This window comes from Nicotiana attenuata, unplaced genomic scaffold (genome assembly GCF_001879085.1).
Source record: "Nicotiana attenuata strain UT unplaced genomic scaffold, NIATTr2, whole genome shotgun sequence".
NCBI lineage: Eukaryota > Viridiplantae > Streptophyta > Magnoliopsida > Solanales > Solanaceae > Nicotiana > Nicotiana attenuata.
In genome coordinates, this window is record NW_017670373.1 from 817,440 (window position 1) to 833,717 (window position 16,278).

General features: G+C 33.2%; 1 protein-coding gene across 5 annotated transcripts; it reads left to right on the forward strand.

The window, feature by feature from the left end:
- The first annotated feature begins 2,055 nt into the window (after positions 1-2,055).
- Positions 2,056-9,908, forward strand: LOC109238539 (protein LNK1-like). 5 transcript variants are annotated; one of them, XM_019405011.1, is made up of 9 exons: positions 2,056-2,237; positions 2,586-2,693; positions 3,690-4,246; positions 4,435-4,774; positions 4,862-4,939; positions 5,136-5,708; positions 7,541-7,689; positions 9,218-9,353; positions 9,420-9,908. In XM_019405011.1, exons 2-9 carry the CDS (start codon positions 2,634-2,636, stop codon positions 9,522-9,524), a joined length of 1,998 nt encoding a protein of 665 aa, XP_019260556.1. In that variant the 5' UTR covers positions 2,056-2,237; positions 2,586-2,633; the 3' UTR covers positions 9,525-9,908. The 5 variants fall into 5 exon arrangements, with proteins under 5 accessions (XP_019260556.1, XP_019260557.1, XP_019260558.1 ...); XM_019405012.1 differs by having other exon boundaries at positions 2,593-2,693; XM_019405013.1 differs by having other exon boundaries at positions 2,596-2,693.
- The last annotated feature ends 6,370 nt before the right edge of the window (positions 9,909-16,278 follow it).

Genomic DNA, 16,278 nt, shown 5'->3' on the forward strand with positions numbered 1-16,278 from the left:
GCATTGCCTTAGACTCTAAAACCTTTAAAAAAAATTAAAAAAATTGAAATCTAGCCATTAACCGGTCCGGGCCGGTAACCGTTTCTATAGGGATTTTGGTTGATTGGGTTTGACCGGTTCGGTTAACTGGATGAATTAAAGTGAACGGACCAACTCCCATAACCACAGTAACCCAGCCCACCCGGTCCCTTAAGTATCTGGCCGGGCCGGGCGGGTTTCAACCGGTCTGGGCCGGGTCGGGTTTCAACCGGTCTGGGCCGGGCCGGGGCCTGGTGAACTCGGCCCGTTTGACACCTCTATTGTGACATTTTGCCCCGAAATCAGCTAAACAATCTTTTAAATATTAATATTGGCTAAGATTAAACCTAGATCTAAATTTTAGTTCAACCATTAGTGCTCTAAATTGAAAAATATGTTCTCCAGCAGCACCAACTCATGGTAAATGGCGAGCATCTAACTTTTCTATTATATAGAGAAGGAAAGATGGTTGACCAAGGGTATATATGTCATTTCATAAAATTTCATGTTTGCATTTCTTAAATGCAAAATATACGTGGACCCCACATTCCTCTAGCCACAATTCTCCTTTAAATGCCTATGCATGTGTTGATTAGACGGTTTGTGGAGTGCAAATGCTTATTTATAATCTTTTTCTCATTTTGGAAAATTATTAATTTTGTTTTATTCAAATAGAAGTTTTCATAGAGAAAATAAAGTTAATTTTTAAATAATACAACAACAAAAAGAAGTATCGATATTTATAGGATTTTCATATGTACCCGTACTATTTTAAAGCAATTTGAAAATAAAAATTAAATGATTTTTATCTATCCATACTTTTTGAAGACGATTTCAAACTAAATATTTTTATATTCAAAAGTAATTTTAAAAAATATAGCTTGTTAAACATCAAAAATTAATTAACTAAACAATAACAAATAATGATTTTAATAAAATTACAATGTTGGACCCGTATACGGGCCTTTCCTCATCTAGTATATTTAGAGAACTCTTTTGAGTCCCCACCTTTAGTTGACTCATGATGTGAAAAAAAATTGGATGGAATTAGAGTTCCTAAAACAGAAAAAAAAAAAAAAAAAAAAAGAAAGAAAGAAAAGAAGACAAATTATTCATACAATTTCGACGTTACTCTTTGCGGCGGATTTACAAGAATCGACTTAATTACTAATACAGTTTATATATAACCTAATAATGACACCAACATCTTTAAGCAATTACTCATTTCTAGTTAAAATTAAAAGTCAAGACGACAAACTCATTTCTTAGGAATTTTCATTTTCGTCACATGAAAAATCTAAAAGAATATTTATAAATAACATGTTACAAGCGCGAAAAAGTTACCTTTCATGCAATTAGCACTGATGCACATAGGATTAGTTCAAAAAACAAAATTTAAATGGAATAAAATATAAACATACCCGATGTAAAAGCTTCACTTACCAAGAGATTATTCATATGCGACAATTTTCCTCCATAATCGTCTTAGGGATTTGGAGATTGATCTACAACTGCTTTTCAATTAAACATGGTAGTTATATAAGTCAAAATAAAATACAAGTGCTTAGCCGTCCAAAAATTCTAGGTGATCCACTAAGCATGCTCCTGATAGGTATTAAACTGTTGTTAGATTTAAAAAAAATGGAGAAAAGCCAATGAGTCACCATCACAAATACATTAAATTAATCTGTTAACCACAATAATCAATCCTTCTGTCATCAATAAAAATATTGAAATAATTGTGGTTTAAGCAAAGCAGTAAAAGGAAGCAGAAAGCAAGGCCCAGTTATTACCGACACGTGGTTCCGCATACTATATCACGCGTAGGGTTCTACCGACATGTGTCCGTTTGTCCTTACGTGGACCAATCGGGTCGGGGAAACGGATCGTATCACGACCCTCTCTCTCGACCACGAATTCTGATACCCACTCTCTTAGCTAGGCGACCTCAAATTTGATCCGCGCTGCCACGTGGGCATTCCACGCCTGACACTTGTTTTTATTAAATACAAAAAATAATAAAATATTCCTGAAAATTTTCAAAGCAAACAAAGCTGCTCTCTCTCTCTTTCTCTCTCTATCTCTCTCTATCTCTCTATCCAGAACCTCCGAGATTTATGTTTGCGAGCATCAAATTAGGGTTCTACTGCCGTCCTTGTGCCGTTAAGTACTGATTTCCGGCGAAGTTCGTGTCTTTCTGACGACTTACCTGTTTTAAGGTGAGTTTTCCGGCAGGATCTATGTAAAGTGGTATTTGCTCGGTTAATTTTTGCTGTTTTTTATCGGCTTCTTACTGCATGAACCTCAACAATAAGAGTTTTCAGCTTTTGAATTGTTTGAAGATTTTTCTCAAAAAATAAATAAATTGAATTTACGAATTTACTACTCAAAAGTCGTAATTTTTAGAAAATTTTACTGCGTTTAATTACTTGATTTAGAGCCTTCAAATTTTGTAGCTTTGAGAGATATCTTGCTGTTTTAAAAGTAGGAGCAGGAAAATGATTTTGTTGAATTGTTTCTAATGTTTTTTTTTTTCATTTTTTGATTTGGCTGATTGGTGAACGGAGATAAAAGAAGGATTTGGATTTGAATATGACATCTGAACAGTGTGCCGCATGTGGCTTCAGTGCTGGTTGAAACAAATCAAAGGAATGTCAGATTTGCAGTTATACGAGGTAAGAATTTCTGCATCCCCCGATGGGTGTAGCTTTTAAATTGCTATTATTATTATTTGATGCCCTTTTAACGTTGTTCATTGTTCTTCTTACTGGCTAGCGAGCGAGTACGTTGAATTTTCCTTAGTTTGGTGTGCTGCCGAGATTAGATTCATTTCAATCTGTATAGATTTCCTTTGATGAAAAGTGATTGGGGAATGGAGAAGTTGGATACTTTGAACACATTGAATGTGATTAAGATGTTAACTAGTTGCCTTTTTTTACCATTTAATTCTGCTTTACGTAATTTTATTAGAGGAAAGTTGACATTAGGATCAACTGCTGTTCATGAAATTCAATTTGTCTTTGCCACCCTCAGAAAGAGGTATACTGTAAATCATACTGAAAGTGCACCATTATCTTGTTCATTGTCCTCCATTTGCTATTCTTTACATAGGAAGAGGTACCAGAAATTCTGTCGAACAATTTAGTCCTCCTTTTTCCTCATCTGATCTGCTCCCTGTATCAATTTTCTTTCATGCTTCGGAAGTAGCTTAGATTCTCTTTCCTCAATGAGAAGTAATAAGAAGACAGTTGACAGAGAGTTAGATGATCTCTTTTCATTTGCTTAAGCAATGTGAGCAAAGTTACGCCGTATCTCTTTTCTTAAAAAAAGAAGGTTACCCCGTACTTGTACCAATAGGAGGATGCATGTACCTGGTGGAATAGTCGAGGTGCTCATAAGCTGGCTTGGACACCACCATTTTATTAAAGTTTCTGTTATCTTAGTAAGCTACCTTTGTAACATTATTATTTTTGCTGGTGAATGTTAGCTAGTCATTTCATCCTTTGGTGATCTCAACCTATATCCTTGTAAGAGACCAAGAGCATTCTACCATTATCCGTACTTTGTCATTTCCTCATACTACAAAATTTAAATTCTAGTTTTGATTTGCTCATTTTATGGAAGTATACTCTGCCGTTCTTACAGCTAAAATTCTGTAATTGGTGTTACAGCTTGAAGATATATCTTGGGATGAGTTCTGCCACAGCGATGATCATATAGTGCCACATCCAAGTAGTGTGCACACCGATGAACCACTCTCCCAGGACGATAGCCGTAAGAAACCTCGCCATGAAGTAATTGGTTTAACAAGTAACATAGGCGATCAATCTACTGGTAAATATGCTAATCAGCAAAAGGAGCAAATGCTTCCTCTATTGAGTAATAAAAACACCAAAATGCTGGAAAAGGACCCCTGGGCCGATGCACCTGATGGTGCCAAAGTCGATGACGTTTCACCATCTGAAAATACCAGGACATCCAGTCGTCGCATCAAGAGTAATAATGTAAACTCAATTGAGAGCAAATCCTGTCCTAATGGTGGCCCTCTGGATGACAAGAATGCTGCTGTGGGGGAAAACGCATATAGCTATCCAGTTGGTCCCATTCCTCAGGCTGATGATGATCTCAGCTTTTTGGACAATAGTTGCGAGGGTAAAGACTCTAATGATCTCTTATACTATAGCTGGCCTGAGATAGAGAATTTTGAGGATGTTGACAGGATGTTCAGGTAATTGCTTTCTTCATTTCAGTCAAACGGACTTTATTCATCCTTTTATCCTTTTTAGGGGATAAGATGTGAACAAAATTCAAAAAAAAAAAAAAGGAATAATTCTACCCATCATCTATGTCAGCTTTTGATGTGAATATAGATAAAATGAATAGCCTGTTTAAAAATACAATGGTAATGTATTTCAGGAGTTGTGATTCGACATTTGGATTTGGACCTGGTAGTGAAGATGACCTAGGTTGGCTTTCATCATCAGATGTTATTGAAGGATCTGGAGATGGATTGACGTCAGCTTTTAATTTTCCATGTCCAGCATCCACTGCACTTAGAAGTACATCTGCAAGTCATGAAACTTCAAAGCTAAAGGAAACAAACATTTCAACTAATACATCTGTCACTGAAAATCAATCACTTGGCTATAATGGCAGTTCATGGTGCTCCGAGAAAAATGAATCGGTAAATCTGAGTCATTTGTCTTTTGTAAATGAATCAAGTAATTCAGAGTGCGAGTTAGTACCTGACAAGAAGGTATATTACTCAGTCTGTGAATATCATTCTTTTTATCTTTAAAATCATATTTTGCATCAGCTTACCTATAAGGTGGTTGTTTTGAAGAAGGCTGGGGTACAGGGTGGTGGAGTACATGTCGAGATTGCATCTAATAACCAACCAAGAATCAGCAACGATGTAGTGGTGAGTAAAGAATGGATGGTAGTTCCAATTTAGGTGCATTCTTCCTCTTTGACTTTTAGTGTTGGTTGAAGGAACAGTTCCCGAGTTTCTGGATGATAATGTCTTTGATACCATCAGCTTCTTATTAAATGCATTGATCCTGATGTGAACAATTATTCCTCCTATTTTAAAATTCCTTATGGTGTCTTCTTTCCAGAATAGCATGCAAAAGAAACACTCCAAGCATCAGAATCGATCTGAGGGTAAAAGAAAATGTGGTTATCTAGAAAATGGCGACACATTCAATTACACTGATAGCGTTCCAGAAGAGAAGAAGCATCCTTCCGCAGGTTTCCCCCAGCAAAAGCAAGCTCAAGTGCCCGATTTTGGCTATTTGGGGGGTAGCTTTTCTTACATGCATTCAGATTACGGTCATTCAGATAGTAGTGCTCTCCATCCAACTCTACCAATTACAAAGTACGAAAATAACGGTCTCATGTCTCCTTCTCCCAAGGACTCCTATGCATCAAATCAGGTACAGTCCACGGAGTGTTCTCCTGATCCTTCTTTTCAGGTGGCTGCTATGACAATAAATGAAAAGGTGGAGAAGTTATTCCACCAATCTGGAGTTAAGGTTGAAAATAACCGTGATCTTGAAGGGGTTGGCATGGGGATTCCAGCAGAATTAGGACCCTCAGTTGTACAGGAGTGCTCTTCTATAAGTTCTGGGTTGGATGAAATTTCAGAAGAAGCAGCTAATTTTCATCAGCTTCAACGTGTCATGGAACAGGTAGTCAGTTCCACTATGAAATTTACTGTGTTATAATCTTCTTCTTTTTCGATGATGAAATTTATTAAGAGTTTAAGCTGCAAAAGAGTTAACTCAACTTTGCATGTATGACATACTCTCCTATGCATGTTCAAAGTAGACTGGTGTTGTGCAAATCAGTCTTGGTGCTAATCGCAGCTATTTTCTTGATCTGGTGTTATATATATAAAAACCTTTCATATTCCTATACTTCGTATATCCCAAAGTATTTCATCTTACAATAGTTGAAGAGGGATGTAGTATATCAAAGATCTCCTGCTACACTCTCTTGTAGCTGCACACATACATCACGGGACTGTTCCGATTTTTTAGAAAGGTGTGATATAGTGGTTGCACACTCGTTGTTTTGTGCATGCTTCAGGATGGTCTTTTTAGTGCATGTCGCTGTTGCAAGAGGTAGGCAACTGATTGGTATATTTAGGCTGTTTCATACTTAGTCACCAAGCTGCAATCATATTTTGGTTCTTTTTAGGCTGACTAGTCTTAGGGTACGTGCTTTGCGCGTGTACCCTGTATCAATGAGTATATAATCTTAGAAAATTCCGTCTACGTAATTTCTCATATTTTTTGTTTCTGTCTTAATTATTTTTCTTTATCTGCTTATTACACTTAGCTACGTTATTATTCTAATTTTTCTAAAAAATTATACCTCATAATCTTAAAAAGAATAAATCATCCACAAACTTGACTTATAATTAGTGATGTCATTAAAGTTGAACTTTGTTATTGGATGAGGTTATATGCAAATTTAACTATGTTAAAATAATAGATATGGTTCAACTGTCAAATCCTTCTGCACGTGTTTTTACGTCTATTAATAAAAAGCGTATAAACTTTAGAATAAGAATGAATTATGTGTAATAACAACTAACATCGAGATAAAATGTAATATTTATATAATTAATAGTAAGGAAAAGGGGTATTATCACTTTTAGCCTGCGCCAGAAACTATTTACATTTGGTAACCGGAAAAGTGTATAAAATTTTTATAATTTTGTATATAACATACAGAATGTATATTATACAGTGTCATTTTCCTTAAGGAAATTTCTCTATTTTTTTTTATTAAGATACTAAAATTATACACCATTAAGATATTTGTTCATTGAAGATTTAGAAAATCAATTGAAATATCCAACATATAAAATATTAATGGTAGTTATCATTATATCTAACATGGAATGTATATTTCTGTTGATATATTTACTTTTCATAATTGTATAAATATTTACTACTAATAAATGTATTCTAATATAATTTAAATGATTAATTATATTTAAGCAAAAAAAGAAAAAGTAGACAAACCTAACGTGTACTTTGTGCATATGGAGAAGTTTACCATAAATTGGTATAATGCCATTATTCTTTTATTAATTGAAAAGATCATAAAATTTAGGAAATGTTAAGGACTTCTTACCTAATTCAAATAAGTTTTGATTTAGTTAAACAAATTGGCTTGATTTTAATGTCCTAAATATTAGGAAAGCAATTTAAATTACAATTTTATCCAATATAAAACTGATTTTTAAAGGGTAAAAAGAGCGAACACATTTCACTAAGGGCCTTCGTGATTTTAATACAGTATAGATTATGCAGAAATCATCCAAGCATATGACTTATATTTCAGTATTGTCTGGTAATTATTCATATGTTAGTCCAGTGTACTTTGGCTAGGATGGGCTTGTTAGCAGATGTGTGAATAGTGGGTCTTCAAAGTTAAACCTGTAGTTGAAACTGACTTCTTAGTATTTAAATCTTTGTAAAATAGATGACGTTCAACTTTCTTGGTTTAGTTGGACATACGGACAAAGCTATGTATAAGGGATAGCTTGTACCGGTTGGCTCGGAGTGCTGAACAAAGGCATAGACATGCTAATCTCAATAATGGCTCTGGAGATGATGGAGGTGCCAGCGGATCACTGATTAGCGAGGGAACAAACAAGTATGGATCCTTTCTCAGTATCTATATTTATATGCATTAGTTGCTGAATAGCCTGTTGTCTTGGCTCTATCATATTACTTCTCCTATATTGTCTATTTTTTTTTGTCGTGTTAATTAATCATCCGGTATTAGTTTATATAGTTGATTGGTTGCTTAAGTTTGACATCATTGTTGAGATTGGCTTCACTTAGTTCAACGATGGCATTGTTAAACTATATATCTTGCCTCTTTTTTTTTGGGTTAATTAATCATCTGTTATTAGTTTATATAGTTGATTGGTTGTTTAATTTTGACATCATTGTTGAGCTTGGCTTTGCTTAGTTCAACGATGGCATGTTCAGCGAGTTGTTGAATACTAGCCCAACTTTAAGTAGTAGCATCCTAATTTAAATCTAGTACTTTTGTGCAGATGTTTGTCCATTGAGTTATATTTTGCTACAAAAGAGCTTGTCTATACAAGTTTATTCGTTGAGATTAGCCATTGGCCAGGTGAAATTATTAGTATGGAGTGAAATTATACTAGTACTACCTATCTTAAAAAAAAAATTGTACTAGTTCTACACGCAGAAGATCAATAATGAAAATCAAAGAAAAAGTCACTGAACAACTGAAAACTGTAATTTTGGATGAATCCCTTTGTGGTTTCCATGCGCTGCTGCTCCTGTTTGTGATAGGCAGAAGGTCTCCTCCAATATCCTCTTGCTCTCTTCCTAAAATGTGCCGAAGCAGGTTTTTCCGTGCTAGAGATAATCGCTTGAGTAGACAGACAGGGTCGATCTCAGAAGATGTGGATGAATCACAATACTTCATAAGCTGTACAGGAAGAAAGTGATACTGGAACAGAAAGTTGATGTTTCTGAACAGTTCTTAACTAGTTCTAGGGCCATCGACTAATAGTCAAAATCTCTGGAACGGCTTTCTTCTTTGAATGCTCAAATTTGGTGCTAAGATAAGATATTTAAACTATTAATGTTCTTCACTTCTACCTAAAAATCCTGAAATTTGGATTTAGTTCACATATTTATCAGCAGAAGCGAGGATTTAGCTCAGTGAGAGTGGTATATTCAACATATCAACTGTACAATATAAATGTGGCAGATAAAGTTATGTATCAAAAGAATTGATTGTTGTCATTCCCTATATGAACTGTAGAACGTAAATACGTACATAAACTTACCTAAAGGATTGATAAATGGCATACAAAATACATAATGAAGTGAAGATAATATTGGATGAATTTCATGCATGGCATGTGTCTCAATTGACAGGATGGTACTGCAGGAGTATGTATTCTGCCAAATACGTTGGTTGTTTTTCTTATTATAAGTCATCGATTTATTAAATGTCAAAAAGTACTGTTGGTTAAGAAAGAGGGATACTATGTCAAGTCAGAAATGATACTTTAAAAAGCAAATCGGGCAGGGGTGCTGGGTTCCTGTGTGGAGCTGGTGAGCAACACACATAACAGATTCTCTCTCTTTTTTGACATCACTTTTTGGTCAGTAACATCGAAGGGGTTGTATTTCAGGTCCACAGGATATATGGACATTGAAACAGACACGAACCCTATAGATCGATCTATTGCACATTTGCTGTTCCACAGGCCTTCAGATTCATCTGTAACCCCTGCCCGTGACTCCTTGAATTTGAAGTCGCCTTCCTTGGTAGGTTTCTCTTACTTCCAATATTCTTATTTAACTATCTGCAAGATGAAATCTTATCCTCAATAGAATCAATGGCAGATACATGGGTCATTGTCTAGCATGCCAGTGATGGGTGAGAACTTGATTTCTCATGGAGAGATTGCACTTCAAACAGATAGAACTGATCATTGACCATAACTATTTAAGAAGCAAATGCTGGTGTCTACTCTCAATCCTTGTGGGAGGTCACGTACAGAAATTATCAAGATCTCTTACAAGGAACCTTTATGTTTTCAGTGTTTTATGGGGGACCCAGGTTTCTGGTCCATGTTAGACCATATCGTTGTATGAGCTTTCACAATCAGGTTATTTTTGTTTCCTATCCCATCTGTAGTGACTGTAACCCTTCTACACTTGGAAGGCATACAAAAACAACCATTCTTGTGTATACGTAGAGTGGACCAACTGACTCTTTTTGTTGTCTGTATGTAAGTAGATAATACCTGGAAAGTTTCCATAAAGTCATAAACTGATATTTGCAAGTCTGGAAGGTGCTCCGACCTGTTCGTTTATCTATGGTTTTATGGTTCTTTTCCCTTCTTTTTTTTCTTTAAACCTAATTCAAAATTTAATTCGCCACGTTATTGCTCTCTATACGATATAATTCAATTGCAATACAAGATAGATCATCTTCATATGCGTTATACTTAAAGCTATAGGAGTACGTATATTTTCTGATATATTGGCACAAATGAGTAGTTGTAGAACAGTACTTCGAAAAAGAGGTGAGTGGTGACAGATACTTCATTACTTATGCTGAACAGCAGCTGCTCCTACAATTTTGTTAACAAAAGGTGATTGCTGAGACGTAGTTAGATGGGACGAGGGATTGGCTGGGGAATTCGGCCAAATAAATGCACCCATAGCAAATTTTCGCTTGTTAGCCAAGTCGCCATCAGCAGGTAAACCATATTCAGCAAGAAGCCTGTCTATCATCCACTCGGGCATGTGCTGATAGTCCTCTTTGGTGTACTTTGGATAGTGCAGAGGCATCTGGAAGTTGCTAATGCAATTCTTTTTCTTACTATCCATCACGTTCTATCTCGCCCGTTAATGTATATGCTACCCTTGGCTGATTTCAACTAAATGTGAAAGTAATGTTATATAAGCATGTTGAATGTCACAGGAATGGAGTGATGTACCTTCTCACGCCATCCATTAATTGGCACCTCGTGTGCTTTCAATCTTGAAATATCATGTATGTGGGCATGTGTGTGTCTCTGCGGGAGAGAGAATTAAAGGTAGCTAAAAGTGTATGAAGCCATGAGCTGACTTCTCAATGTTCATGTATATGGGCTTATACAATTCTTTCTATGTCATCACAATCAACAAATTGAAATCTTTCAAAAAAATTTAATGACTCTTATTCACAAGCATCTTATTCTAAGTAAGAGCAAGGAAATTTAAGCAATTAGCATAATCTAGTTTGGTTAGAGAAAATAAAAAAATAAAAAAATCAGATAGAGCTGAAATTGGACTATATATTACCCTTCGAGGCGAAAATGAAAATGTTTCTATCTGATGAAGAGGTTCTTGAGTGATAAACAACTCGGCATTTGGGAATGTTCATCGTTATTGTTTCACTTCTTTTAGGATTTTATTTTTCTTTTGGAGTGAGCTACGAATAAAGAAGGGATTTTTACCTAGCTAATAATATATTAGAAACTTATGAACCACTTTTCTTTAGGTTCCTTAAAAACTACATTGTGTATCTATACAGTGCCGGCTCAATGCACAAGCCACTAAGGCAAGTGCTTTAGGCCCCCAAAATTTGAGGGGTCCTATTTTCCTATAATTATCAGTTATTAGGATTGTGTTTATAGGTGCTTTTTTATTTAAAATTATTAAATTAAAATAAAAGATACAAAAAATTGATAAAAAAGAGAAGACAATTTGTGGTTAATATAAATTGCGTGAATTATGAGGTAAATTAGGTAACGAAATCAACCCCTTTACCTTGTGTGAATGTAGACTTTATTTTGTGTTACATTTAACTAGTCGCTAAGATATATATAAATTCTGCTTCTTTGTTTATTTTCAAAGAAAGTTATTATTTTGTAAAAAATCAAAGCCTGAAGTGCGTCGAACAAAGTATTGCATTTTCTTTTTAGTTCATTCCCGAAGTGTAGCAAGTAAATTGAAGCAGTGAATTATCAACATCTAGAACAAGTTCCGTTGTTTTAGTTTTATTATTTGTATTATATTGATGGTTTAGGCTTATTTTATGAATTAAAAGTGCTAAGAAAATAGTAGAACTAAAAATAATATTTAATTGATATACTTAATCAGTTAAAAAGACTTGATTCTTTTTCGAATGCCTATATTGCTTATAGAATAATGTTAACAGCTCTTGTAATAGTTGCCTCGGTTGAAAGACGTTTTCAAAGTTAAAATTGATAAAATCTTATCTAAGATCAACAATGTCTCAAAAAAAGATTAAACGGATTGACTAATAATTAATGATTTTGCATCTCAAAAAGCTAAAAAAAATAAACTTTAAATAAAATTATATATGAAGTATTTTTCAAAAAATAGAATAAGATTAAGGCCTCTTTTTAAGTTTTGCTTTAGGCCGCCGAATATATTGAGCCGCCTCTGTATCTATATTTACTATTTATGTACAAAATCATGATAAAACAAGGATCTCTTAAATATATGAATTAATTTGTAACTGTATCTCCCATCCCCATCTATCAGCTTAATTAGCCTCCTACAATCACGCTTTTCTTCCCAATTTCAAAAAATCTTAAAGTCATTCTCTCTTTCATACAAATCAACCAATCTCTCTCTCTCTCTCTCTCTCTCTCTCTCTCTCTCTCATACAAATCAAACTATTATCTCTCTAAAATTGTATCATCATATATTTCTCTGAATCAATTCAACTAACAACCATTAAAAAGCTTCAACTATTGACAAATCGATCGACATTTATCTCTGAAATTGCAGGTAGAGGGGTCTGCCATTGACATACCATTAAAAAGTTTCGAATCTTTGAATTAGATATTCGAATTTTATGAATTTGTGATTTCTTTGGATTGGGTGATCTTGAAAACCATTGAAAATATATTTTAGAGTTTATATCTCAATTTTAATGGAGATTGGTTAAGTTTAAAGTTGGTTTTAGGTTAAATTTCAGATTGAAACTCGAGGAAGAAGAAGTTTCGGAATCGTATTACGATTGTATGATAAATGTATCATATTGTATCTGAGTTGTATTTGATACATCAATACCTAAGACAATTCTGATACAATACTAATACTATAAAAATACAATATTGTATCATAATTTAAGTTTAGAGTTGGTTCCAGGTGGATGTTTTAAATTGAAACTTGAAAAAGATGAAGATCAAAGTTGTATCAAAATTTAGAATTGTATCACGATTGTATCATAATTGTATCACAATTTGTACCTAAAATAATACATGATACAATACTAATACAAGTATAATACGATATTATATCAGTTTAAGTTTAGAGTCAGTTTAAGTTGTATCATAATTGTGTAAGAATTCTTTTAGGATTGTATCAAATTGGTATCTGAATTATGAGCAGTTGTAAGTTCGTGACGAAGTTCATAGTTTGTATCACAAATTTATGATAATTATATATTAATTTATTAGCATTGTATCAGGTATTATTTTGGATATTAATGTACCATCCACAAGTTAGATACAATTGTGATACAAGTATGATACATTTATGTTTTACACATAGATGTATCTGATACAATTCAAATACAATTATGATACAGTTATCATACAATTCCTAGATATTTTTTCTTTTTTAGCGTTGTCCGGTCTCCCAGCAAAAGAACGATGAAATTGATGATTTAATAATATAAAGCTGTCAGCAATGGTAGGAAGAGAGAAGATGGAGATTCTGGGCGTAGATTAAGGGATTTTGATGTAAAAAAAAAAAAAAGAAGGAGAGAGAAGAGGAGAGGGAAAAAAAGGAAAGGATATAATTGAATCCCTTAATTGAAGGCACTAAAAATGGGGTGAGAGATCTTTTAAGGAGCAATCTACACAATTTGTAAGAAAACTCTAGATAATAATAATAATAATAATAATAATAATAATAATAATAATAATAATAATAATAATAATAATAATAATAATAATAATAACCATATTAAAAGCACGTAGGTCCTTAGCGAAATATGTTCGCCTTTTTTGTCCTTTAAAAATACGTTTCAAACTAGACGAAAGTGTGATTTAATCTTTTCCCAAATTTTTAGGAATTTAAATTAACTAAAATTTTAGTACATATTAAATCCTTCTATGTTATAAACTCTTGTGCAATTAGTTCTAACATATAGGGCTCACGCAAGAATGGAAACAAAATATTTCTACGAGGAAAAGAAAACTTAGTCTCACCAAAATTATAATTTGCTCCGTTAATCAATAAAAGAAGAAAGATATCATCTTTGTATCCTATGTTTAATACAAAACATATTGAACTTATAGACAAATTCTATTCTAAATTTATTGTCATCATTTCTTTTCTATTTATTTCAACAAATGTTAATTTTCTATAGCAAAAAACCCTTTAACTAAATATCATTTCCTTTTTCTACTCTTTATAAATAGTTTTCACACTTGACAAAATAATTATTAAATTATTTCTCTAAAATTTAGAAATTTAAAATCAACTAAACTTTTTGTGTATTAGATCCTTTTATATTTGAACTTCTATGCAATAGTCATAATATATAGGGCTCATGCATGCTTTTCAGCAAGATGCAATTTGTTTTGTTGACCAACGAAAAAAGAAAAATATCATCATTTGTGTCCTAATTCTAATAAAAAACATATTCAACTTATAGAAGAAATCTATTCTTAATGACTTGTCATCATTTTTTTTTTTTGATAATTTAAACAAATGATAATTTTCGATATTTCTATATATCTAATTATTTGTCGTAAATATTAAGCCAACATTAGTAATTTTTAGACGTTATCACTTATAAAAAGTTTTATGAGTTATAGGGCAACATCTTTATTCCAAAAAGACCAAAAGATTTAATTTTTAAATTTATTTTATTTGAGAAACCTTATTATTTGTTTGATTAGGTCATAAATAGATTAATAATTTTCATAGAATATTCTCCCATAAGTCCTCATAAATTAAAATTATGTATATGAAAACTTCTATGGCTAAGATTTCTTTGCTAAATGGGATCAACATTCGTCTTTTTAGTTGCTTATACTTTTTTAACTTTTAATTTACAAGCCAATCACATTATTTAATAATATTTTATATGTTATAAAATAGTATATTCATTGGTATTAAGTACATGCGCAAAGCGGGTACCCAAAACCTAATTTATTTAAAAGTCTATACCTTTTCATTTCCCATATTTTAGTTGCTAGAATTTCAATGTAATTAAATTACTAGAAAAAACTATATTTGTATTTGCACCAAACTAATAAAAACGTTCGTTAAGGCATGTCGACTAATAATATCAGGGTGTTCGATTCTTTTTCTTTTAATAATGGAATATTGTCCTTTTTTAAAAGGAAAATCAAGATATTCATACATTAACTTATATGTATGAATATTATATTAAAACTATGAGGATTTCCTCAATTGCTAGTTTAAATCTTAACTCTTTTGCTATAATCTCGCCGTAATAATCTATGAGGATTATGAGCTATGGGTTATCACAATTATCTCTCAATCAACTACGATAATTTACTAGAGCATTCTCTCAAACTACTCTAGTTGATAATTTATGCAGCTCTGAATTATCCCACCAAAGTTTCGTTATCTCTAACCCCACTTTTAAGTTCAAGTAATGAATCTCTTCAATTACCCAAAAGTGGTGTTGTTCAACAGCAGTCTAACCTAGTATTCTTTCTCAAGCAACACAATGCAATTACACACGATTAATCAAGGGCCCATTCAATTAATCACCATACAACACATAATTGAACAATCATATAATAAATCCGGCTCGATTATAACAAAATTGAGTCAAAACTTCATCCAACAATTGGTTCCATCAACCCTTAGCAAAGCAAGATAAAACCACAAAAGTATTCATAATGTGCAATTGAAATAACAAAGAGAAGATAGAAAAACTCTAATGGTTGGTTGCTCTTCTCACAATTGTTCTAGCCTCCAAATCAATCTAAAAACAAGGTTTACACTTGTTCTAGCCTCCAAATCAATCTAAAAACAAACTTAAACCTTGCTTGGGCAAGTTTGTTGAGTTTATAAAGGGTTGTGATAAGTTTTCCCCGATTTACACTTTAGTCCCAAAATTCTAGGCAGTTACACAATCCACCGCGACCGCGGCAAAACGCGGCGCGACCGCGGTGAAATAGAAACATTCTGCCTCGCTTCCTTAGCCCACCGCGGTCCAGCCGCGGTCGACCGCGGTCGCGGTGGCTTCAAGCCCAGTCCTCTTTGCCTCTTTCTTGCTTATTTTCGCTCAGGGTCTTCTTGATTGACTTTTTATCCACCTTTTTGACTCCAAAACACTCTATAGGCTCGTCCTAACTTGGATTAGTCCCTGCGAAGCAAAAGAACACCAATTAGAGTATTTTGTTATCATTTAGCCTTTAAAACAACAATAAAGCATGGCACAATTGAAATGTAAATAACATCTATATAGCCTATTATCAATAGTATTAAACAAAAATTTACTTGAATAAACTTTATTCGACTAATTATCACATTGATCAATCGATTCATTAATTGAATTATTTGAGTGTATAATATTCTAGGGATATCTTATCATTAAAAATGCTAGTATTACAATATATCTATGTATCTCGTCTCAAATAAATTACTAAAATAAAAGTATTTTTATTCGACTTTAAAAATCCTAATATTTGGATTTCGTTAGATTTTAATAAGGAAACATTTGATATACGGTGAA

Coding starts and splice junctions, on each gene's coding strand:
- LOC109238539 (XM_019405011.1), top strand. CDS start 2,634: ATGTGGCTTCAGTGCTGGTTGAAACAAATCAAAGGAATGTCAGATTTG. Junction 4,940..5,135: donor GAATCAGCAACGATGTAGTG/GTGAGTAAAGAA, acceptor TCTTCTTTCCAG/AATAGCATGCAAAAGAAACA. Junction 5,709..7,540: donor TTCAACGTGTCATGGAACAG/GTAGTCAGTTCC, acceptor TTCTTGGTTTAG/TTGGACATACGGACAAAGCT.